This window comes from Caloenas nicobarica, chromosome 2, assembly GCF_036013445.1.
Source record: "Caloenas nicobarica isolate bCalNic1 chromosome 2, bCalNic1.hap1, whole genome shotgun sequence".
In the NCBI taxonomy this organism is placed as follows: Eukaryota; Metazoa; Chordata; class Aves; order Columbiformes; family Columbidae; genus Caloenas; species Caloenas nicobarica.
The window spans coordinates 111,931,172-111,956,897 of record NC_088246.1 but is presented as its reverse complement, the minus strand read 5'-3'; the positions used below and the strand labels follow the sequence as shown (position 1 = coordinate 111,956,897).

The 25,726-nt window shown below is 37.3% G+C and overlaps 1 protein-coding gene across 7 annotated transcripts in view; it reads left to right on the top strand.

Annotated features, from left to right (window-relative positions):
* The window catches only part of PTPRM (protein tyrosine phosphatase receptor type M), a 472,021-nt gene that overhangs the window by 177,694 nt on the left and 268,601 nt on the right, over positions 1-25,726 (top strand). For all 7 annotated transcript variants that reach the window (XM_065629988.1, XM_065629983.1, XM_065629982.1 and 4 more), the window contains exons 6-7: positions 5,564-5,738; positions 15,050-15,343. In XM_065629988.1, the coding sequence (XP_065486060.1) occupies positions 5,564-5,738; positions 15,050-15,343 (469 nt within the window). The remainder of the gene's footprint in view (positions 1-5,563; positions 5,739-15,049; positions 15,344-25,726) is intronic.

Genomic DNA, 25,726 nt, shown 5'->3' with positions numbered 1-25,726 from the left:
TTAGATTTTATACATATTTTAAACAAAATTACTTCTGGCACTGCTGATATTATTTGAGATCCCACTAATATGACTCTAATCACAATTTTATAAGTGTGCATATTTGAAAGTGGGATAATGCAAATCCTTTCTTTTATTAAATGTATCAAAAGCTGTTTAATCTACCTGTGTGGACAGAGGGTGACTGACCGATGTTTCCTTTTAAGTGTCTTCTGGCAAAATTGTTGAAATATACCTTGAGAGTGATTAATGCAGTGGTAGTGCTGGATATAACATCCCAGAACTTCAATCCCTTTGAATTACTGCTGCATTTTTGTTAAAAGTATTTCTGAAAGGTTTAATACATATCTTGTTGCTGCTAAATTGCTGTTCATTTAGAAGACTTAGAGCTAGTTCATTGCCTAAACGAGACTGTAAGTCTAATTTAAATAACCATCAACCTATTTATTTTCATTCTGGCTTTCCTAAAATGGAAAAATAATGTGCATTTTAAAGTGCTTTAAGTTGTCTCTCTATGCATTTAATATGCCAGTACTAGGAATATGGATTTTCAAGCTGTATATAACCTGAGATTAAATTAAGATTTTTTTGGTAATATCCGTATATATTAAATAACACATTCTTTAATAGAAAATTTATTCTTACAAGTGACTTACCAGTTATATATTTTCATTAGGTGGCTTTAAAACCATTTTTGAAGATGTATATTTCTTTTTTTATAGTAAAAGCTTTCTCTGAGCATTTGAAAATGTACAAGTTGCTCAGCAGCCAGTGGAATCTGTTATTTTAATTTTGGAGTCTCAGCATCTTACAATCTTTGTTTTGTGGTCCAAATTCCTCTGCACTAAGAAGGTTAGATGGCTCTGCCCTGGGAATGTGGCCTTTGTGATCCAACCAGGTCTAGAATTAAGTCATTACGAGCAGTTTCCTCTTTCCAAAGAATGAAGTGTCCTGTTCATGCAGTTCTCTGAGTCCCAGAGGCAGGAAAGAGCTACAGGCTCAATCTGTAACAGACTCTCAGTCTTTCACATGGCAAAGCAGAGCTAAAGCAAAAAAAAAAATAAAAAGAACTGTATTTATACCTGAATTGTATTTAAAACAAGCAAGCACCAACCCATAAACCAGAAGGACACTACGAAGTTGCTCAAACAACCTGTTTTAATGGGTTTTAATATGGAGTATCACAGTGTTTCATTGTATAATAAATCATTAATTTTATACTGTTTTCTGGATTGAGATTAGAAAATTACAGACTTTTTCCTCCCCCCCATTTAGTTTTCAATAAGATATGGTATATTTTTGAAGACTCAGGCTTCCACTAAATGTGCAAGACCTATCAGTAAATTTCAAAATCTGTCTTAAGATAACTGAGATTAAGGTTTTAATGACTATAATTAGCAAAATAATAGATCGTAAGTAATCTGTTTTATTGTGGAACTCCAGAATGTTGCATTAATGACTATTAAAAACTTATTTTTGTGAATGCTGCTAAAAAGTATTATTTTAAAAAAATTGTAGTGGGATGTACTAATATGTTCAATAATTGAATATTCATATGATATATGTAAGTTATATCTAGCCATTCTCAATGAAATAGCTGTTCACAATTGGCACTAAGAGCTCATCATTTATCATGCTATGTGCTTAAAGGGCCTGTTAATATGGAAAAGGAAATATTATTGACATTCTCCTCCAAATTTTGATAGTTAACTAACCCATAAAGGTGACCACTGCCATACCTGTGTAGCTTCCTGAAGACACTTTTTTATCACAGCTCAGAGAAAACAAATTATAAAGAGCATTGTTTCAGACTAAAGATAGTCTTCTGCCTTTTGTCCATTGCTGAAAGAAGTGTTTGGGAGAGGTTGTAGTTGTGTGTTTATTATTTGCTTGCTTGGTTGGTGGTTTTGTTGGTTTGTTTGCTTTTTTACTCTACAGCATTTTTTTTTCTTTTTTTTAACTCTCTTTTCCAATGCCTGTGGATGGAACTTTTCTTATACTTGAATTCATTACCTTCATTACAACTCCATTGTGCTCAGGCTTAAATCAATTAGGTGTCTCTCTTACTTGTTTGCGGTCGTCCCAGAAGAGAGGGAAGGCTTACTTTCTTGAACTGTGTTTTTTCTTGTGGAAAGTAAAGCAATTACGTTTCTTGGTCTTTGTCTGTTCCAGACACTATTTTTTCCTTGAAAATATTTTTCCCAAAGAGACTAGAGAAATAAATCTGTGGTTTTTTTCTCCTTTGAATTCTAGTAGGAAAATGTCATGCCAGTGATTTCTCAGGGACCGTTTGAGCTCTGATATATAATTAAACAGTCTATGCTTTGCCTCTGTAAGTTTGTAATGTTTCATAGAATCATAGAATGTCCTGAGTTGGAAGGGACCCACAAGGATCATCGAGTCCAGCTCCTGTCCCTGCATATGACAGCCCCACAGTTCACACCATGTGTCTGAGGGTGTTGTCCGGTCTCTTGAACACTGTCAGGCTTGGGGCTGTGACACCTCCCTGGGGAGCCTGTTCCAGTGCTCCAGCACCCTCTGGGTGAGGAACCTTTTCCTAATGTCCAACCTAAACCTCCCTCGGCACATCTTCCTGCCATTCCCTCGGGTTCTGACATTGGTTGCTAAAGAGAAGAATTCAGCGCGTGCTCCTCCTCCTCCCCTTGTGAGGAAGCTGTAACCGTGATGAGGTCTCCCGTCAGTCTCCTCTTCTTCAAGCTGAACAAACAAAGTGACTTCAGCAGCTCCTTATACGGCTTCCTCTCCAAACCCTTAACCAACTTCGTAGCCCTTAAGACACATCAGGCAAGATAATCCTTATTAATAATAATCTCACATATACTTTATAGGAGTGTTATAATAATAAAAAAGACTTTTTATTATGGAGCTCCTTTATGAATTTTGGAGCCACCATTGATAACCTGTTTCACATCTGGATTTTGGTGAGAGGCAAAAAGGCATAAATCCTCTGTAGAGCCAAGCTGAGTTAAGTTTAAGGCTCACAGAGCTTGTTCATTTGAGCAAAATGATGTGTGCCTCTGAAATGTGCTTCGGGTTATCTCCTTTTCAGTCAAAATTATTGACAAGTGAATGGATAGCATGTGTTGCATGGCCGTATAGTCAATTATCTGATCAAACTAAGATTTCCTGTTGTAGAACAGAAGTTAAGACATTTGAAGTCCCTTTACCTTTTTCTCCTTTAAACAGGGTCCTGTTTGTGTGGGAACAACAAGAAATAATTCTTAAAATATTTACACAGTTCTTCAGTTGTGTCATAACTCACAAGAGTCCCAGTAAATTCTGGATCCAGGTGCCCTGCGTGGAAGGGTGGGTGTACCGTGCAGGCTGGAGTGCAGAGGGGATATTCACACTCTGAATGAGATGAGCTAGTTTAGGTACTAGAATTAGTGTGTGGCAGTATGCTGTTCCCTAGAGAAGAACTTACCCTCTTTCTTGGCAAGATAAAATGGCCTGTGTAAAGCTTCTTGATATTGCGACTAGAAAAAAGGAAAAACTGACGTGGGTCGATGTAATGTAAGCACATGACTTTGCTATGCACAGGGTCCTTAAGAGTCTGAAAACTGCAGAAACGCCCTTTAAAACCATGTGGTTTGTGACTGGTCAGCAGCTCTGATAATTAGGATTAATCAGCTATTGTATTAGGCAAAAAATAATGTTGCTTTTAAGAAATATTTATTCTCCAGAATCATAAGTAACCCACTCTGCTTGCTTCTGCTATCTGCAACCATTCTTGCTAGAAGGATATTAAAGTGGCAAAACAAGTAAAAACAGTAGTTTTGAAACAGTAGTTTGAAATATTTCTTTCAAAACTTTTGTTTTGGTTTGACTTGTTGTGTTTTTGTTTTGTTGTTGGGGTTTTTTTTGTTTTGGTAACTGCCACTGCATCGGAGAATCTGGTTTATCAGCAGCTCAAAATTCTAGGAATTTTAAGGAGCTGGCAATTATCTGGAGTAATTCTCAAGTAATAATTTAAGACTGAGTAATTTTTAAGGCATGATCACACATTCTTCTTCGAGCATCTTACAAGCATTTTTTTTCTTTTAAATAAGCTGTGCATCACCCACATTTATTTTTGAAGAGGAAATTACCTTACTGTTAATTATGCTGCTTCTTTGGCATTAGTGGCATGATTAATTTTGACTTGGTTTTGTGATTTATTTATGAGTTTAATTTTATGTAGCTGGTATTTGAAACTCTCTGGTTATAAGTGGTATTTTAAGGGTACTTTAAATATAGTGGCAAGTAAAGACCATAACAAACTGAGGTCAGTCTTTCCTAGATAGGTCTTAAATTCTGCTGGACAAACTACGAACTCTAGGGCAGAAAAACAGACACCACCAGCTGTGTCGATGGTTTATAGAAGCTCGGTAGTGCAGGACCCTTGACCTGCTAGAAGCTTCTGAAGTCACAAAAATGTACTAAAAATAACCGGTATCATTAAATAGCATCGGACTGGGCATATGCCTTCCTGGAGAGAGTGTCTTTTGGGAGATGCTGGTTGGGGTTCTCCAGTTTCCCTTGATGTTTTCATAATGGCCGTAGCCTTCGGTTGGTTGAAATGCATATGTTTCTATGAAAAGTGCCTCTTCCTTGTTTGCATGTTTGAGTAAATGTTGTCACTAGATATTGTGTATGGGGTTTTTTTTTCAGCCAGCTCTAGTAATTCGATGATTTTGTATTTCCTAAGGGCTTTGAGTGTTCATAGTGCATGTATCCTATTTCGAGTTCTGATAAGGATCTGAGAGCCAAGTCTCACTGCCCTCATCTTTGTGTCAGAGGACATGGATGTCATCATTGTCCTCTTCTGTCTGCTACCCTCCATTTTCCCCTCCTCCAGCCATGCACTGGATCACACGAAGGAGGAGGCCAGAGCATGAAACTCATGCTGGGCCTTGTGCTCCTCGGCTGTTACGAAGCTTGTTGTCTTGTGCTGTGCATGCAATATGTTGAATTGGGGTAGAAACTGCCCGGTTCCCAGTATCGTGCTGAGGAAGTGAGAGGTGGAGACAACTTTGGCCTTGTAGGTCATTCACCTGGTGAATCTGTGCCTGGTCTCTTCCATCTGAGGTGCTGATAACCCCATGTATAGGTGCTGCTGTATGAGAACCATCCGCTGACATTTCCCTGCAAGCTGCACAAGATGTATGTGCCACATAGCAGATGCAGAGAGGAAGAGAAAGAGGAGACTGGCTATGCTGGGTTTCATGTTTCTTTAAAAGAAGTAACTTTAAATATTTGTGTAAAGCAAGCCAAGCAAGTAAATGTTACATCGCTCTTAAATCTTTCTATTAGTTAATCTATAAAGAGTTGAAAGCAGCTGTTCCAGATGGATGGTCGCCCACTGATGATGAATGGTTTAACTCGCATGGGAAGGCAGTAAAGCCTCACATAGCGTAAACATCTGTAAAAGTGACATCCAGACTTCTGCTTTCATCGTACATGTCCTCTTGGGGAACCTGAGAGAAATAAAATTGGTTTTCAGTATTTTTTTAAAATATTAAACATGACTAACAATATTCTTTATTTTTGTTTCTTTGCCTAGGGTATTTATGTAAGAGATGCACCTTTGAAGGACATAAAAGTGTTCAACTTTCGCCGATTCGTAGCCCTTTTTAGTGTGGTAAATGCCACGAAGCGGGATGCTGGCAACTATCGCTGCATGATTCGGACAGAAGGAGGAGTTGGTGTATCAAACTATGCAGAACTGATAGTCAAAGGTATTTCACAATTTAAAAAAATCAGTATTTGTATGCTCAGTGTATGGAATGAGGGCCTGCAATTGCTAATGCAGTAAGAATGTCACCCGGAGCCTTTTAAAGTCGATAAGAGGTTCAATGAATAGACTCTGTTTATGTAAATCTTAAGAGCCTATCCAACTGTAACAAGAGAATGACAGAAGAAGCCAGGACTAATTAACTAGTTACTTGTTGATCGATGTTGTAAATAATTCCCCAAAATGCACTGTCTAGAACTGTATGTCTTTAAGAGTATATTTACAAGATTTTTTTTTTTTTTAAAGGTGTGAACACAATACTGGCTGTTTTTCTCCTTTATGGAGATCTCATTCTAAAAATATGGTTACTGCAAAATATGAAGGATTTACATTAAATTTGACACATAAAATACACATATTCCAGCATATGGAGGGATGTTTTTAAAAACAGGAGGAAACTCTTAAATGTAAATAGAATGCCGACAGGTATGTCCATCCTTGTAATAGAAAACTAGAACAATTTTTAAACAGTCATGATGTTTAAATTGCATTTTGATTGCTTTTTACAGTTATACTAGTATTTTAGAGGAACACAATATAACCAGATTCTGTAGCACCCAAGCTGTGGAGCCACATTATTGTTACATGTCTTCCCATTCTGGTCCATTCTGTGCCTGACAGACAGGAAGTGAGATGAAGAACTAGAGGCTCTTTTTCTCTTCTTTCTAAAAACAATTTGATGCGAGTTGGCAAGGAATGCACAAGTGCCCTAAATTTAAAACCACCGCAGGTGAGGAATTTTCCTCTGGGAATTAGGAAGGATGCACTTGCATCTATTATGCATCCTCTAATTTTAGAAACAGTATCCCTCGTTGGATAGAGCTTTTTTCTTTTGCGGGTAGCGTTCAGATTGTCATGGGTGATATCATTATAGCATTTCTAATAGAATTTAAGAAACTTATAGGCTAAGGAGTAACAGCAACAAGAAATTAATTTTTATGTAATGTCTTCTCACCACTCTGCTTTCCAAATTTTGCTCTAGGTTTTGTCTTGTGGGTTAAGATACAAATTAACATTTCTTATGACTTAGTCATCTAATGAAAAAAATCAGTACTTAGTGCAGTGTAAGAACTTGTACAGTTCTGGTTGCAGACAGCAGACTGGATAAAGGACTTTTGTTATTAGTTGACCTGGGATTTTCTCTTTTCTTTTTCCTGACTATTTTTAATTATTTTATATATTTATAATCCTATATAGAATTTGGCAGGACTCTTTAAAGATGTGATCCTTTTGCTAAAGGCAACTTATGTGTACGGCAATAATCAAGGTGTGAGACAACTGTTACATCTGAAAATGTAGCATGGATCTTGTTTCTGAAGTCAGTACGGAAAGCATGTCTGTCAGAAATGAGCAATAAAGGAGGGGTTTGAAGGACAGGAGGCACAGTGACATAAAGAATCAGGCCAAGACATTAAAAAAGCAAAGCAAAAATGTTGAGAAAAAAAGATGAAACAAAGTGTGAAGAACAGTAGAGTTTACATTAAGAAGACCTATAAGAAGGTGAATAGGCTGTAGATAAGGATGAGCTTTATGAATGGAATAAAAATCAAGGGGGATATTTGAGAAGAAAATGAGAAATGAAATAATGGAGAGGTGATATGGGTAGCACAGTGTATGTGAGATGAACTGGAGTTGATCAGAGAGGAAGAAAGTTTGTCTATGGGTTAGACTGGGAAATAATAGATTACCAGTAGAAGATGTAAGAGAGCCATAAAGAAGAAGGAACCATTTTCCAAAAGTAAGAGTATAGTTTTAGTGGATGTGTTTGAGAGAAAGTGGAGAGAAGCAGGGCAAGATGAGGAGAAGACTCTGAATAACCAGTGTATGAAGATAACATGACAAAACAAACTGTAGTATGAAAACTTAGATGAGCTACCCTGTTTCCCCGAAAGTAAGACAGGGTCTTATATTAATTTTTGTTCCAAAACTTATTACTTTTTTACATGTATAGATGCCTGGTCACTTTTTAAATTGACTTTTTTTTAAGAATTGTAACTAGGGCTTATTCTTGGAGTAGGGCTTATATTTCAAACATCCTCAAAAATCCTGAAAAATCGTGCTAGGTCTTGGTTTTGGAGCAGGTCTTATTTTCAGGGAAACAGCATATTTGAATGGACAGATGAAGAAGGAAACAAAGAGAGAAGGTGAGATGAGAATACAATTATAAACTGTGGTGGAAAAAATGAGGTTATTTCAGTCCAAGCAAAGATAGCATGAAACGGAAATAAAAGGAGTGACCAAAAGTGGAAATGTATAGGAGTCAGCAAAGAGAGCAAGAAAGGGCGGAGTATGAATCCCAACAGGAATGATGAAGCATCTTTCAGACCCAGCATCAGTGGGAATGAGGAAGACCGGAGACTGCCTGAAGGAGGCAGATGGAAGACTGACTGCAGCAGTGCCTGGAGGTACAGAAAGCCAGAGAAGTTAGATTTTTAAAAAAGTTTCTTTGATTTAGGGTGTTTTAATTTATTAGTGCTGCTTTTGCAGTGCAGTAGATGAAATTATGAGGCGTATCATTAAACATTTGTGCTTATCCAGATTCTTTCTGAAAATTTGCACTGGGCGCTATGAACAAGTGGCTGGCCTTCAGGTGTAATCCCATTAACTACTTGTAGAGTAGCGAAGTAATTGTGGTAATCCCCATTGCCTGCATTGGAGCTTTTATGAGACCACCTGCAGATCATTCCTTCTGACCTAAAAAGACCCATTTTAAACATTGTGCTATAAAACTTTAGATGGCTATACTGTAATAGCAGCATTAGGGACTCATTAGTTAATATGCTTTCTTATTATTGATGGTGTATAATTAAGAAATTGTATTTCCTAATTTTTTCAGCAGCTTTTCTGCAATGTTAGTTAGCAGAATTCAAAGATAATGGATTGATTTCAGTGCAGCTGTATCTTTTTTTAATCCATTACAATCGATAAATCATTAAAAAATGTACTTTCACCCTTACTGCATGTAGTGCTTGGTATACTTGGGAATTACTGATGGCTTAATAATAGTATGTGTAGAAACTGTGGTGTAATTACTCCCCACTCTTTGTTGGAAACAATGAATCTAATTCTCTTCTCATTTACGCTGGTGTAACTAAGCTGATTTAAGAGGAACTTCCCTGGAGTTACATTGCTAGGATGACAGGAGAGTCAAACCTAGCGTTTCTAAGTTAAAGAGAATCAGTTCTCACATTTATTGTGCTTTGTTTCATTCTGGCTTCTGAACTTGTAACTCAAGTTGCAAATAAGTAAATCCTGCATTGGAGTTGGGATTTTTTCAAAATATCTTTGCTTTTATGTAGCATTTGCACAGTACAATGGGTTACAGCTCTATGCAACCTTCAGTGTACTTCATTGTAGGTGTAGTTTCACTAAATACGAACTTACTCTAAGTAGCTTACAGTTACTTTCTTAAGCGAACAGCTTTAGGGTTTGTAGTGCTGCTGTGATGTGATGTTGTGGGGCACTGGAGACCAGGTACCAGAACTTTCAGAAAGGCCACTAGTGTTGTTGCGAACCAAACCTGAAATCACAAAAGAGTAGGAATCAAATCTTGAACATTAGAGATATGTAAAAAAATACCAAGTGTTTCTTTTGTCTGTTTGTTTTGTTTTGGTTTGGTTTGGTTTTTTTCACCTGAGCAGGTATAGTTATAGCAAGGTTTAATCTGTCTAGAGAGAGGAAAAAAAAAAAGGAATTAAACACCTGTGAGTTAATCCCATGCTATCTTATTAAAGAACTATAAACATGAATATTTTCTAGATAATGAGCAAAAAGCCTGTCAGTGAACAATTATACTGGCCTTAAACAAGAAGGGAAAAAAGATTTTTTTTGAAAACTTGTTGGTGTTATATGCCTTTTAGAAGATGGTGAAAGAAAGTATTGATTTCTCTATTTAAATAAATCCTGAAGGGGAGGTTTTCAATTTACCAGAGTGTTTGTTCTGATAGGAAGGGCCGAAAAGGCAAGTGCCTTGTCATTGGGTGTGCTCAAACTACTCAGTATCCTCATCTAAGTTTGTCAGAGAATTGGATTGAAATGTCACTTTATCTAATGGGAGACGTAAATTGGCCTTGTCACATCACCCACATTGTAAAAAGACAGCAGTTCGAATATAATAGGTGACATAAAAGTAATCAAACATTGAGCAAAAGGAAAATAGTAGGGTGGAATTGATTAAATGTATTTGGTGAAGTAAATTAAACTTCTACATATGGTCCCTAGGTTGTATTTTTCTAATAGTGGGCAGATCCAACACAGATTAGATTTAGGAGAACAGAATGAGCCTGTCTGAGCAGACATCAGATTATTACAGAGTTCAGACTGCTTATTGAGTTCAAACAAGGTAAACCTAGGTGTCAAATTGGTTAAAAAGAGTTTTGTTAGGTTTTTAAGCGAGGCCATGGTAAGGTAACCATCTGTAATGCTGGCAGCTTAAATGCTGGCATCTTTCCAAGTGGAAGATTTAACACCAGGAACAGAACCAAACCTCTTCTGGACCTCTAGAGAAAAGAATTTATTCTGGAGGGCAAAATCATTTTGAGATCAAGACATAGTAAGAAGATATTAAAGATTGCTTATCTGTTTTATCAGTTGTTCTCATGCATTAGGTACCCACAGGTGCTTAATGTCTGTTTTCTCTCTCTGCCAAACAGCCTTCCATGCTGGATCCATCAATCTGTCTGTACTCCTTTTTACAAAGAGTGGTGGCATTAGGACTTATTTTTATGGTTTTATGCATGCCTGACATTCCTGTCATTAGGTCCTGCTTTCAGATGCTTATATTTTGGCAAACTGGCTTCAGGCTGATATTTTCCAGTGTGAGCATTTGAGAAAACCTCCAACCAAAACAGTTGAGGTAGTTCAGCTGTCTTAGCAAACTTTCCATAGGAAAGTGCTGAAGACTCCAAGCTTTGAAGCAGGAACTCTTTTTTTGGAGGGTAATAGTTGTGTCAAGAATACTTCTGTTTTTCTGTTCCCGTAAAAATCTGGGCGTTTTTTACAAGCTACTAAAAATACCCCACCAAAACCACCATTCTGTTATGTACAATGGAGACTTCTCTGAGTTAAAGTCTCCAATTTGTATACATTACATGCGTGTGCAAAAATATGTATGTGCTTACATACATATATATGTATGTAAGGAATGAGGATGGGGGCTGAGGCCGGTGGAAAAGGGAACTGTCTGTACAGGGGAGCAAAGGAATACTCTGAAATCAGCTCATGTGTTATGCATCATACTATTTAGAGGTATCGTTTAATTAAATAATTAAATGCTTTGGCAGGAATTATTTAAAGACATTTTTGAAAAAAATATTGCATGAAGAGCTGTGGTGTTCCAAAATCATTGCTGTGTCTTTTGTCATCAGTGGGAGTATTTGTTGCCCTTTATCCACAATTAAATGCTGCAAAATGGCACTGCTCTCCAGTGTTTCCAAAGGGATGGGATCATTTGCGTGCTTAAAAGAGGACAATAATAATATATATGTATAAGAAAAACAAAACAGAGAGGGAAATGGAAGAAAAAAATTCTTAAAAATGTTTAGTTGATTTCAAAACTATAAAATCATAATTGTTTGATTAGTTTTATGATAGTTATGACATTATTAATGTGGACATAGCATCAGAAATGATTGATACCTTATTTTTATCACTTCACCTGCTCACGATGTGCTCAGCAGTATCCTGGGAATATCGTGGCATTATCTTTCTTACAGTTACTATTTAATTAAAAAAAAAAACAACCTTGCAGGGTAGATGTCGCTTCGCTATTCTGCTGCAAATGTAGCATGGTTCCATTCTCCCACTCTCTTACCTCAAAAGAAAAATTTAAAAAAATGTTATCGTTACTATTGAAGTAGATTTTTTCATTTTTCAAGTTAGCTGTTTGAGCCACAGAGAAGAAATGGCCCTTTTTTGTGTTCTATGATACAACTCGCTTAAATCTCAGAGATTTATATTGTCTCCACTGGCATATCTGTGTGATGCCTTTCCCCTCTCTATTAAAATTTTAAAAGGTCTCCACAACACGTGGATGTTAGGATCTTGTAGAAAATATTTGGAAAATCTGTATAATTTAAAGTACAAAGAAGTGTAAATAAAGCAGTTACTGTTCCATTTCCAATTAATGTAGAAACATAAGGATAAATAGTTTATATGCATGTATGGCTAAATTTGTTTTTATCCTCTGTATAAGAGAAGGGCTGCTCTTAAAATGGCTTTTTCTTTTTCTCATATTTACTGTAAATGATCCATTTACGTAGGGTGACATTAGAGCATCTGCCTACAACTTTATGTTGTTTGCAGTAACCTCTGGCTTTGTATGGTGGCGACTGTTTTCTTTCCAGAAGAGATGATACCCATTGCCATTTGTCACAGAAATCAAAAAGAGGTCACCTGTCTGTCCAAAGTCTCAAAAGCATTAAATTTGAAATCATGGATAAACTTACCTTCTTTGTTTGAGTTAATATTCTATTTTAAAAGCCTATCTTTAGAGGGTTTCACAGTACTGAACAGCTTTGTTTGCTTCTGTTTCAAGACAGATCTACAAGGAAGAACTCCTCTAAGCTAAACCATAAACTTGTTTCTGCAATCGCTTGAAATTCCTTCCTTGAATGTACACAGCTGTAAAATCACAGGTCTATTGTACCATTTTCATAAAGATATTAATCAAAAAACACTTTGCATGGGATTTATTTGAGACTACTCCGGTGGCCACCAGTAAAACTGCTTTTAGTGAAAAAATGGTGCTGCTGTCTGGTACTTACCTGATTAAGTGACTCAAAGTCCTCAGTATCCTAAAAAAACTAAATCGTTTTGCCTAAAGGGGGAATAAATGAATAAGTAAGAAGAACAACTTTCATGCTTTAGTCATGAAATCGGCTCATTATATTTGGTAGTACACCGTTTGTATTAAAGTGTCTGCTTAACTCTGGGTCTCGTGTTTTTAACCAATCACTTCATAATGAGCATCGTATTTGTAATGAAAGGTTCTTTTAATGTAAACTCAAACTCTGGTAAGAAGACTACTTGTAGTATTAAACTACATTACTAGTATTAAGCTGCAGTATATGCAGGCTTTGCTCAAATCATGCAGCTTACATTAACCTTTTGCACTTTGGTCACAAAGGAATGAAAAATAAGCCCCGAGGGATAAAAAGACAATAAAATACTGTCTGCTTCAAGTACTTGTAATACTTGGAATGAATTGGTGTAACCACTAACCTTGGTGACCTAACTCCTGAGTTTGCATTTTGAATGGCACTTCAACAGCCTTTAGTAGCATTTGAAACTTGGAAGTAATTAACTGTTCTTTCAGCATGGCTAAGTAAATGCCTTAGGATGCTCTATAAAAGTTCCATTTCATGTCTTGGTTCACAAAACAGCCTAATGATTTAAATTGATGCTAAATCATTTTGAGTCAAGTCAGAACTGTTTCCAGACATGCTATCGCTTTATGAAGCCATAGTTTATATACTTCAGGAACAATAATTTCAATAAAACTGCAGTATATGTCTAACCCGAAGGATGACATCAGTTTGCATTTATATTGCCACTGACATATAACAGTGTTTTCCCTAGTGATTTCAAAATGTAAACAATATTCTTTTCTTTAGGTACTGGAATCTAGCACAATATATTAAGCTCTTTTTATATCTCCTGTAATCAGTAATAATTAGTAGATGTCTTTGGAGGCATTCTGAAGTGTTGCCCACTGTGTCATGTTCTTCATGACAGTAATCAATTAGTTCTGTTAAGAAGAAAAAATATAACGCTGATGCCTGTTTGTTGTCTTCTGATGTCGTATTTCAGCAATTGCTAACAGGTTGCACAGATTAAAGCTTACATACAAGTGTACGGTGCTAATTAGAAACACCTTCTACCTGAGGCATAGCTAATCATCATACCTAGTGCTCTGTGAGTTGGGTACTATTTCTCTAAATGAAAAAGGTAGCATAACACAGGATAATTACAGGTTTGTTAAAATAGCAGTTCTACTATTTCTTAGGAAATATTAATACTTATTTCCAGAGTTCCTTTATTCCTTGTTCTTCATTCATTTATGTTCTTTGCTTTAACTCTGTCTTTGAGAAAATGATGAAATATATAAATTCAACTTTTTTTCTGTTTGACTACCTATGTCTCAACACTTTGGGAAATGGTTAGCAGAAAAGAATAAATCTGAACTTACAGCTTAAGGGAAACAGTTGTTTTACGTTCATTAGGTATTCCCTGCAGCCTTAAGAAGGTGGCAGTGTTTGCTGATAGATATGTTAAGAATATTGGATCAAACAGTGCCTTAATACAGTGGCCTGGTTTCATTCTACCTGAATATATTTAACCAATGGGAAGGTGATTTTTTTGCAGATGTGATGCATGAAACAGCAGAGTAATTTCCTGGTTAATCAATAGGAAAAAAGGAATTTGTTATTTACCTTTAAAAAGAGATGATGTCTGCAAATTTTTTTTCTGCAGTCTAATTTAAAATGAGATGTCTGTCATGTAATAAATAGAAGTGGTTTAAAAATTTTGCTCAGTTTAAAAATCTTTAGAATGCAAACTATCAGGAGGTCACACACATACTTGCTCTGTGGGACAACGTACTGCTTCTGTGTGGTAGCTAGTGAAAATAAGCCATTAGATGAAATAGAGTCAGAGGTATAGTAAAGACTCAAGAATTCCCTGAGCTCTCATTTAGAAGCTTTTTCTGTTTAATCAGGATATAGGACTTGAAAAAATACTGTATTTGTTCTACTTACATAGAAGTCTGAAAATCTGAAGACTTGAGTAGTACAGTCCCAGAGAAATAATGAGTAAAAAATTCATTTAATGCAGAAATCACTGTTCTGACTATGTCTAAGAATAGACCACAATATCAATTTTTGGCTTAAGAATGTTAGTTTTGAGTAGAAATTCTATTTACATCCAGTAAAAACTGTATTTTGATCATCTTTCTTTTTAAATTGGAAGTTAAAATTTGCCATTTTGTCTAGTGAATAGAATTGCAGTTGCATGCAGTTTGAAGTTACATGGTATAAAACAAAAGCTTCATGTTCAAGTCTTCAAGTGCATAAGCAAAAGTTTGCATATCGCAGTTTATTGGAAATAAATTAATCTCTAGTGATGACTTCTTCACATCCATATTTTTATGCAATCTTCAGCTCTAAGATAGCACAAGACCCACTGTTTATTTGAACATTTTAGAAGCAGAAAACATGCCAGTATAATCATTGCTGCTTTTTATAACTTGTGCTTCAGAGCCACCAGTTCCCATTGCTCCACCTCAGCTGTCCTCAGTCGGCGCAACTTACCTGTGGATACAGTTGAATGCCAATTCCATCAATGGGGATGGGCCCATCATTCAAAGGGAAGTTGAGTATCGAACTTCAAGTGGAAGCTGGTATGACATACAACCTGTGGACTCCACAAGCTATAAGATTGGGCACCTGGATCCTGACACAGAATATGAAATCAGCGTGTTACTTACAAGACCAGGTGAAGGAGGAACGGGATCTCCTGGCCCAGCTCTCAAAACAAGAACAAAATGTGCTGGTGAGTACTTAAAAGTGATTGGAAAGTTGTAAGCATCTTTCTAGGGTTGAAAAAGTAAGTTACTGCACTAGCAGTTTTTACTGTCTACCTTAAACCAGCAGGCTGCAGGAATTAAGACTGAATGCTTTCGAGTATAAGCTGTTAGCATTTGCCAGCTATGCTGACCTTGAAACCGACCTTCAGAGCCACTGTGGATTGTAGATGAAATCGATTGTACCTCTGCATGTCTTAAAGCGGTCAGTGTAGAGCGCTGTATAAAGAATCCATATCATTACATGCCTCTCTTGCCGGTGTATGTTTGAGTGTCAGGTTAGTTCATCTCTTTTTTTTTTTTTTTTTCTTTTTTTTTTTTTTTCTTTTTCCCCTATTGCCTAGTATCCCACGCTTGGTAAGAACTTTGTTTGTTTTGGATAAAGTTTCTTTTTTCCTTTTTTTTTTTCCCTTCCTTTTTTTCAGTGTCAGTTAGATCAAAGTTGTAGATAAAGTGGAAAGAGATCCTGTGTGTACCAGCAAAAGTATGCACTGTTAAGGCTCAATTAGCAGATGAGGTTTAGCAAAGGACTGCTTTCTTGAGTGACTGATAGCATGTCTTTTCATTAAATGAGATAGTGTGATTTGTGGCGCTGTATAGCAGTCCTGGCTCCTGTTTTGGATGTTATAATTAATAGTGCTGACCTCTTACTGCAAAAAGATACAAAGCAGACCTATTATACAAAAGCAATTGTACAGTAATTTTCAGGAACAGTGGCAGTGATATTAATTTGGGATTTAACTGCTCAGAAAATAATAGAGTATACTGTGACCTGGATTTTTTTTTTTTTGGTCATTAGTATTTTCACCCAATATTTTGAATCTTCTTTCTGCTGCAGTGAAGTTTGTAGAAGATAGGCAGAAGTGTACCTAGAGGAAATGGGTCTAAGCAAATGGTATTATCTTATTGATTCTTATCTTTTAAAGAACAGCTTGATGTTATTTGTCTTTTTAACAGGAAAAATTACATACTTCAACAGAAATAATGAAGTATTTCCGTTGTGTATGAAAATGAAGATTTGTAAAGTTACCTGACCACCTGTCAGTGGCTAAATGGCATTTCAGTTGAATGGATTGGTGTGATGTCAAACATAGAATGCAATATAGTTGCTGTCAGAATCCCAGTATTATGTTCTGAAGATGCTAGCTTATACAAGAACTAACTCTTTGATATTCTTTTTTTGTTGTTTTTTTTTTTTTTCTTCCTTTCATTGCTGGAAAGAAATACATAATGGAAAAATAGCAAAAACCAGTACAGTTAAGTTATAATAATAGTTAAGTATTTAGTAGTTATAAGATTTTCTTTACTAGACTAAGATAATTTCAGCTTAGTCAAAAGTGAGGCATAAAAATCAATTAGAGTTCCCTTCAGGAGGATTTCTGGGTCACTATGCCTCATAATAATGTAAAATTACCTGTCTAGACAAGCTAAGTGTTTATTTAATAACAGAAATACTTGAGTTATTTTAAAATGAAACAGTTTTTCTCATAGTTTGACCATCTGCTTACATGGTGAGATAATGTGACAGTGGGTGCTGTGTCAGTGAGCTCGTCTGTACTGAAGGGTCAGCGCATGGGAGGGGTTGACGCCTGTGTGGCAGCCAAGAGCCCACGCAGCCATTCAGTCACCTCTGCCATGGGACAGGGAGAAAATAGAAGGAAGGCAAGAAGACTCATGGTCTGAGATGAAGACAGTTTGATAGGTGAAGCAAAAACCGCATTCACAAGCAAAGCAAAATGAGAAATTTATTCACTATTTCCCATAGGCGGGCAGATGTTAGTCACTCCCTGGGAAGCTGGGCGTCGGTGTGTATAGTAGTTACTCAAGAAGACAAATGCCATAATAGTGAACATTCCCCGTCTTCCTCCTTTTCTTGAGCTTTGATTGCTGGTATCGTATGGTATGGAATATTCCTTCGATCAGGTTGGGTCAGCCGTCCCCCTGTGTCCCCTCCCAGCCTCTTGTCCATCTCCAGTCTACCTGCTGGGGGGTGGAGTGAGAAAAAGAGAAAGCCTTGAGGCTGTGCAAGCACTTCCTCAGCAACATTCAAAGTGCTGGTGTGTTATCAGCCTTGTTTTAGTCACAAATCCAAAACACAGCACCATGCAGGCTGCTGTGATGGAAATCCTTAACTCCATCCCAGCCAGACCCAGTAGATGGAGAAATCCAGAATTTTAGTTGTATTTAAGAACATCATATGCTTTCTGGTGTTTTCAGTGGTACATACCATTGAGTACTGAAACATGCATTCGGTCTCATAAACCACTGTGTACTGGAAATATTTTATTACCTGGTAATGTCTTGTCATACATCAGCAGTATTTATGTTTTCATTAAGCTAAACAGTAGCCCCCTTAAATTAAAAGCAGAAAGCGATGGCTGAAAAATTTAAATTGAATGATAATATAAAATCTGTCTCTACAAATCAGCTTTTTTATAGCAGAAGATCCTGCTTTGAAGGTGTAGTGGTTATTGGTTAACTGTTAACAAGTGACATGCTAATAACTGGCCCAAGGGCTTAAAAAGAGGTGCTGATAAACTAATGACGGTATAATTAAGCTGGGTAGGAGTAAAATAATGCCAGTCTCCAAAGCATACCATAGAATTAATAAAACAGGAGTCTTTAAGAGAAGAGTCATTGCACCTTTTTAATTACTGTGATAATTGTATGCTGCTTGGCTGTTCCCTTGAGGTCTAGTGAACCACTCAGAGAGTTGAAGCAGTATGCTAGACATTCAATAATCTTAATAGTTCTCCAAAGCATTTGAAATATGTTTTCATTTTAGCAAAATGAGATCTCAAAGGCTTGTAATAGACAACCCCTATCTGTAACTTTAGTAAATAAAAGCATCTATAATTAGAATGCAAAGAAAAAAAAATTCTCTCCAGACTTGGCTGCATCACCCTCAGTGGAGCAGTTACATGCTTTCTAAAGTGCTTTGCTTCCTTTTGATGAAGTGTGATATAAATCTAAGTGCTTTTTCAGTGTAATGTTCAGGAAGGTTGAGGAATCATATTCAGGTCTGCATTAGATTTAACCTAGAACATGGAGTTCAGGTTTGAAAAAGGAGGATTTAATGAGTTTTGGCCATTGTGAACCACATTTGAGACAGACTTAAAAGAATGGGATTTTCTCATTTCGAGGTCTGAAACAGAGTTCCTCCGCAGGTTGTCTGGAATTTGAATCACCAGTTGTTCCCTCTTCCCACAGCTGTCTCATAGGGTCTTATGAACCAAGAAGAGAGCTGCCATTGAAAATAAAAAGGGGGTGGGGGGACATGGGAAGAAAATTCATCAGGAGATACATGACAGAATATTTCCATTATACAGTATTTTTCAGATGACTCTGATGTACATTTTCACTCGGGTAGAGTAGTAAAATGAGAATTCCAGAGTAGTCGCCCACAATTAGAGTTATTTAGGGTCAGGATATCAGAATCTTTTACACTTTAGACACTGTTCTCTGAGGAATAAGACTGGCACCACGGTGTCAGACGTGCAATACCAACCACTGCTATGGAGACCTCAACCACCCAGCCATTGACAGCAGCTAAATAGCTGCACAAATATTTGAACCAAAGAAACTTTGAATGTAAGCGCAGAACCAACAGTGGCTCTGCCATACGGGATATAATAAGATCGAGGATCTGAGAGTCAGTAGTTACTGAAGTAGACTGAGAATCCTTTGGTGCATGAAAATGGCTTTCTAGGGAAAATTGTTGCCTTTTTTTCATCATGTTGTTTTGTTGTGGTTTTGGGGTTTTTTTTTTTTCATTGTGATATTTGGAATAAACCTAGAAAATTACCATCTTGTCCTTCCCTGAACCAGAAGACTCTACTGGAACTTAATAAATAAAAGGACTGCCATGAAAGAAACTTCTGATGGACTATCCCCAAATTGTGGTGTTTTTTTTAATGGGCAGAACTCTATTTCTCTGTACTAAGACACAATTATTGCCCTGGAGTATCTGGAAAAATAATCACTGTGAATTTAACCAATAATTTTCCAGGCAGAGAAGTCACACGTTCCTCATACAAGGAAGTAAGAGGAATGTTTTAATGAACATAGTTCATTTTGCTGTCTCCTCTACACCATCACCTGAGCTTGTCAGGAGGAAAGCTGTTACTCCCAGCACAACTGAGCTCTTGAATCACTGCTGCAGGTTAGTTGTAAACTGTCTGTTACTCCTGGAAGGCTCATTACAATCTGGAAGAACAGAGCAGAGGAATTCTTTAAATCTCCACTCTTGAAGATAATTCTTTTTCTTTTATTCATTTTGCTCACTGCTTTGGCTTCAGCTGGGTGATTTCCCAAGGTGTCAGAGTTACTTTACCAGTTCTGTGCTGCCCACTGACATAAAATGGCATTGTGAGAAAAATGAAATGTGCCAAAATGCTCACTGATAGAATGAGCATCCTCTTCCCTCTGATCAATTCAGACCTCATCGCCTGTTACCAGATCCTGAAAATGATCAGATGTGGACCAGAACACAACCTGATTTTTACTTGGGAATGTTATCTAAGTTCCCTGTTTCCTCCTTTTCGTTGCTAAAAGAGGTGCAGAACTTCTGAGCTTATAAGGTCTGTAATATGGAAATACAGTATTCGCATAGGTAACATAGCTTCACTCTGTAGAAAATTGTAGCCTGATCCAAAGCCAAAGTATAGAACTCTTAATCTTCCCCATCTAGCCATTTTAGATAGTCCCTACAAATCATACTGTATTTTGCTGTCTTATACTCTCTAACTGCATCAGGTTGCAACAGACAAAAGTATTTTTAGGCAGGTAATATGGGCCAGCAGCTGTTGTGAACCCTGCGTGCCAAGCCAACGTGCTCAGGTACACCAGATCATACTTTGTGCCAGCACTTTCCTTCTGCCCCAGTACATGGAGCACTCAGCAGGGCCTACAAGATGGACAGTCTGCAGCCCCTAATGTATGAGTTTCTGAATACTCAATCATCTCTGCAGTTAGTCTTCCCCATTTTCTACCCTCTCCTCTTCTTTTGTCATTAATTCTGTAGTTAGTCTTTCCCTTTGTCAGTGTTCATGCCCTAGCCTGTCTTGAATCTCAGTGGTACTTGCTGCTTATTTCCATGCCCTTCCCAATTCTGTATCACTAGGAGGAAAGATGAGTTCCTGCCTAAGAACTTCTCTAGGTTGAAATGGCAGCCTCCTTTCTCTGTCCTTGCAGGCTTCTTTGGGTCTTTTGACCTTTTTGCCTCAAGAGAAGAGTGGCACTGGGAATTAAGTTCTTCCTTCTTGTTGTTATACCTTGGAGGACTGCTTGCGAACAGGTTTATTTTTTTTAGTCATATAAAAAGTCTTCACGTCACTTAGTTTTGTGATCATAAGAAAACGTCAACTTGAAGCTGTACTGCAGGTTCTTTACTACAGCTCTTTCTCAGAACTTAGCAGTTCTCTCAGAAGTTTGAACCAAGGTTGTGCAGCTGTGTTGAATCAGAGCTAGACCTCAGATCACAGGCACCTGAACCCTGAGGAGGAGCTCTGCAGATATTGCACCATTTTATTTTCCGTGGAAAAGTTCAGTGGTATTTCTAAAGTCACCATTCCAAACCTGAAGCTGTAATAAACTTTAGTAGGAAATTGCATTGATTTATCAAAACAAGAAGTTCACAGTGAACTTACATTTCAGGTATGGTTTTATTGTGAAAGGATTAATAAGTTAAAGTTTTAATAGAAATTCGAAATGAAGAATACCTACTGTATTGTCCTTTCTCCTAATGCCTTTCTGATACACAAATCATTCCCATATAAGGTTCACTTTCTCACAAGAGTAAAAGCTAGTATTGGTTTTTCTGCAGTGTAGCAGGTATATCACAGCTTTTGGATGTGAAGAAGGTAAGCTGATAGATTTCAATATAATTCCAATAAAATATTACGTAGTGGATGTATGTCCATGTCTCTGTGTAAGTTGTCACTTACCTCTGGTTAGGAAACAAACAAACAAAAAAAGCAGCATCTTCTTGGAAAGGTCTCTACTGAAAACACAAATTATGTCCAGCTATGATTACTATATGGAAGTTCTTCCTTGGCAGCCACTTGCCTGGAAACAATCACCCAAGTTGTTCCTTACTGAGCTGATGTCTCTGATGCTGGCTTACAGAACAGACTTCCTTTGTGTTATTGGAGATTTTGGGTCAAGAAAAAACAAATAATCCAAATTCCTCCCATTAAAAAAAATCTCTTTCAGTCCAGTTCTCCTCTTCTTCATCTCACAGTCTAGAATTCCCCTCTGGGAGACCTTTAAGTCCATGAAAGCAAAAAAAATATGCAATAAATGGCAGCAAATGCAGCTGCAACAAGTGCCACTCCTATCTTCAAGAAGGGCAAGAAGGAAGCCCCAGGGAACTACAGGCTGGTAAGCCTCACCATAATCCCTGGAAAGGTGATGGAACAACCAATCTTGGAAACTATTTCCAAGCACACGAAAGACAAAAACATGATCAGAAGTCAGCATGAATTCAGAAAGGGAAGCCATGCTTAATGAACCTGATAGCCTTCTGCAATGAAATGGTTTGGTAGGTGTGGGGAGAGCAGTGGAGATATTCAAAAGCTGTCTTAACATGTTGCTGAGCAGCCTGCTCTAGTTCGCCCTGCTTGAGCAAGAGTGGGGTAGGAGATGGTTGGTCCATATGGACCAGACCCTTCCTACCTCAACCATTCTGTGATTCTGAGTTTCTGCCAAACTCTGGGAAGAGGAGCTGTCACCATGGTGTCTATTAAATTCTCCTGGACTCTGCTTTCACAAGCAAGGACGTATAATGATCTCTCCAACATGTTCCTGTCGTTCCCTGAGGCTGTGTGGACAGTGAGGTACAGCGTGATGGGAAGACTCTTTATCATAGGCAAAAGTTTGAGTTCTACTGCGTCATTCTGGATGCCTCCTCAGATTTGTGGTTGCCAACAATAGGGAAAAATAAACATTTTTCTCAGAAAATAAAACAGTATCAGGGTGTCTGCCCTTGCATCTCAAGTGTGTCTTTCCTTCGCAGGGGAAATCGCAGGTGGGTTCTCAGTTCAGTGGATCTTCAGCCTGTGCACACAAACGCTTTTCCTAACATCAGCTGGTGTCACGTAGAAATTACTAATCCCTGCACTTTTGTGGCTTCATCACTCCCTAAATATGTATTTTTGATTCAGTTACAGCATCCAGAGGTCTCACTGGAGGAACAGAACGTTTCCTTCCCCACCACCTAAAGGGGAAGGGCAGGAAGAGGGCAGGAAAACTCCTGCAAAGACCTGTGTCTCTTGGCATTCTCTCTGACACACGCTGGAGTTTATGAGGAATGTAGGCACATTCTAGTGATGATAAGGACACAGAGTATGAAACCTGACTCTCAGATTGGTTTGTTTTGAGGAGCTCCTCATAATAACAAGAAGCAGCATTTAGGATTCTTTCCTGACAATTATAGCTGGATTAATACAGGGGTGGAAACTGAATGTTTGTTAAAAGAACTGCTAGGTAAGATTGTCTTTGGTTCTGTGAAAAGCAGTCATATAAATGGAGATGTAGTTCTTCACTTTATTAGATTCCCATTTCAAAACATTTGCAGAGGAAGAAATTAACCTGCTCTGTGAGATAAATGAATCTTCACCATCTTAGAGCAAACCCGAGAGGCAAAATTATTAATTTCACATCCACCAGGTAAAGAGAATGTGAAAAAAAGATAATGATTATCAAGAAAATGTTGATAATATGATTTCTCCTATGGCATATCTCCGTCTCCAGATTTGTTGCAGTCTCTTACTAATTATAAGGTTAACCTCAAAAAACACACACTGAAAAAATATTGATTCAGAAATAATTTTTGGTACGAAGTAAGAAAACCCAGCAAGTTGGGAGTATATTGGTTATAACCAAAAGACTGGTATATGGGCGCCTTTAATTGAAGTGGTAAATTACTTGTGAAAAATATTGGTAGGGCACTCCCCTTAGTATTATTCTGTTCTGAACAAATTGAACATGAACTGTTCCATGGAGGCTTTGGATCTCTCTTTTCAGAGTATTATCACCGCAGATTTAAATAAATACATTAGTACTCCATTACTAAAAGCAATTAGAAATACGGAACAGGAAATGCTTTGGGTATAGATGCCTTCCTTCCGAAGTTCTACGAGTGCCTTGAATTTATCTGTAACTACTTTCTGCTGAGAACTTTCTTCCCTCTTCTGAAGGCCATTTTCACATCAGTTATTCCAGGTTCATATCCAGTTATGCCATACTGCCTTCCAGTTATAGGCAAACATTAACTTCATTATGGTCCTTTGACAAAAACATCAGCAAATGGGACAGGAAAACATGGCTTTTCCTCTGACTTAGTCAATGCAGAAGGTTTAATCCAAAACTAAAGCAAAATCTTTTATACATTTGATGTGGCCGAAGTATATTTACTTCTTTGATTAATGGCTAAAATAATAAATAATTATGCATGCCTAAGAGTGTGTATGTGTGTATATACATATGCATATATCTGCATCAATCCACTTCTCTTTCTCCTTCTTATACATGTATGAATGTATCACCCCTATGACCAAAGGGGATTTAGACTCTAAAGAACAGGTTTTGTAATTTAAAAAAATAGTTGAGCCAACTTCTGAGCCATCTGTGTTAGAAGCCAGGAAAATAAGATGTCCCATAGACAACAGAAGCCTGATTTCTGAAAAAGTTGTCCACTAATTATCACCACCTTATGATGGTAATCTCATTTTCCTTTATGACAGACATGTAAGGCAAGAGGCAGCACCCAATTAACCAGGAATCTGCTATCAAATGAAGTATTTGATGTTAGACTTCTGCTTGTCTGCTCTGAGCCTCCTGAATGAGGGCACTAGTTGGCCTCTTTGTCATCTTCTGGAATTAAATTCTGGCAGGACTGTGTCAAATTTGTTTAAATTTGAAACTATTTATTTTGGACGAAATTTGCTAATGGTTTTAAAGAATATTGAGAGATGGAAATGAACAGATAGGCATGCTCCGCTCTTTTATTATTTTAAGGCTCACCCTTTTGTTTGAGACTGTTACACCACGTGCTGTCCTGCTCAGCAGCTTTGGCCAGTTGTAAAAACACGTAAAAGCAAAATTCTATTAGAGCATCTGTGAGGCATGAAACATCTAGGAATTATGTAGAAGCACCGGGATATTTAATTTTGAACTTTTAAGTTTTTTTCAAAGAAAAAAAATTGCTTACAAAAAAGTGAAATCAAAGGTTTGCAGAATGAATGGTGTGTTAATTCTGCCTCACTTCAAAGGAAAACAAACAATGACACTGCTCAGGTGCTTTTTTGGTTTTTTTTTTTTGGTCCAATGCTTGGGAGGCCTTTTGGCTTTGCAAAGCTGTTTGTTTTAGAAATGTAGAATTGTTGTGTGCAGAATCCAGTCCAACCTCCTGAAGGTTCTCAGAAGGAAGAACTGGTACTGTGAGTTTTGGCTTTTCTGGTACTACTTCTTGCCATAAACTACAATTACAACTTTATATAACTTTAGAGTAGGTGTCTAGTTTGAGACCTGAAGTCAGGGCAGATCCCAGTGAAGAAATATCCTGAATTTGGAGGAGAAAAAAAAAAAATCTCTCTTTCTCCTCAGTATCCTAGGTCACTTAAGTGCTGTAAATAGGTAATGTTGCTCTACAGTCCAAGGATCTCTTCTGGTCAGCAAGTGTGCATCATGTTTCAGTTTACAGCTGCAGAAAAATAAAGTTGAGACAGTTTGAAAAGTGCTAGACCTCCGTTTCTATACATTTAAAAGAATTGTTTTGTTTGGTAATCCATCTGATTAGTGCTGAGTGTTTTAGTTAGATGGGGGGGGGCATCCCTGTGGAACTGAGATTCTTCCAGACTCTTACAGGTGATGAATGTTTGAGGAAGGAAAGCTGCTCTATATTCTTTTTCACTACTCCACACCTATGTGGCTAGATGGATTCTGGCCCAAAGGAAATAAAACATTTGACTGTGAAGACACTGAGCAAACACTTACTTAAATATCTAAAAGGAAATAAGAAATAAAATTGGGAAATGCCATGCATAGCATTATCAGGAAGAACTGTATTAAAAGAATAAAATGGAGATTAAAATGAGACTGCCAATGAAGTTAATGATTTAGGGCTCTTGCATTTCAGTACTCGTGTTCTTTCATCCATAGGTTGATCTCTTTTAGAGTGAGAAATATGACCAACCATCTAAAATACATTAACAATTATGTTTTCAAATGTATGCTTCTGGTGTCTGCACGTAGCTCTCTTTCAATGTATGCCATCCTTTGAGCACTCTTTATTATTTTAAATATATTGAAAATTATCCGTGCATTTAGTTCATGCATATTCATTCTGTTAA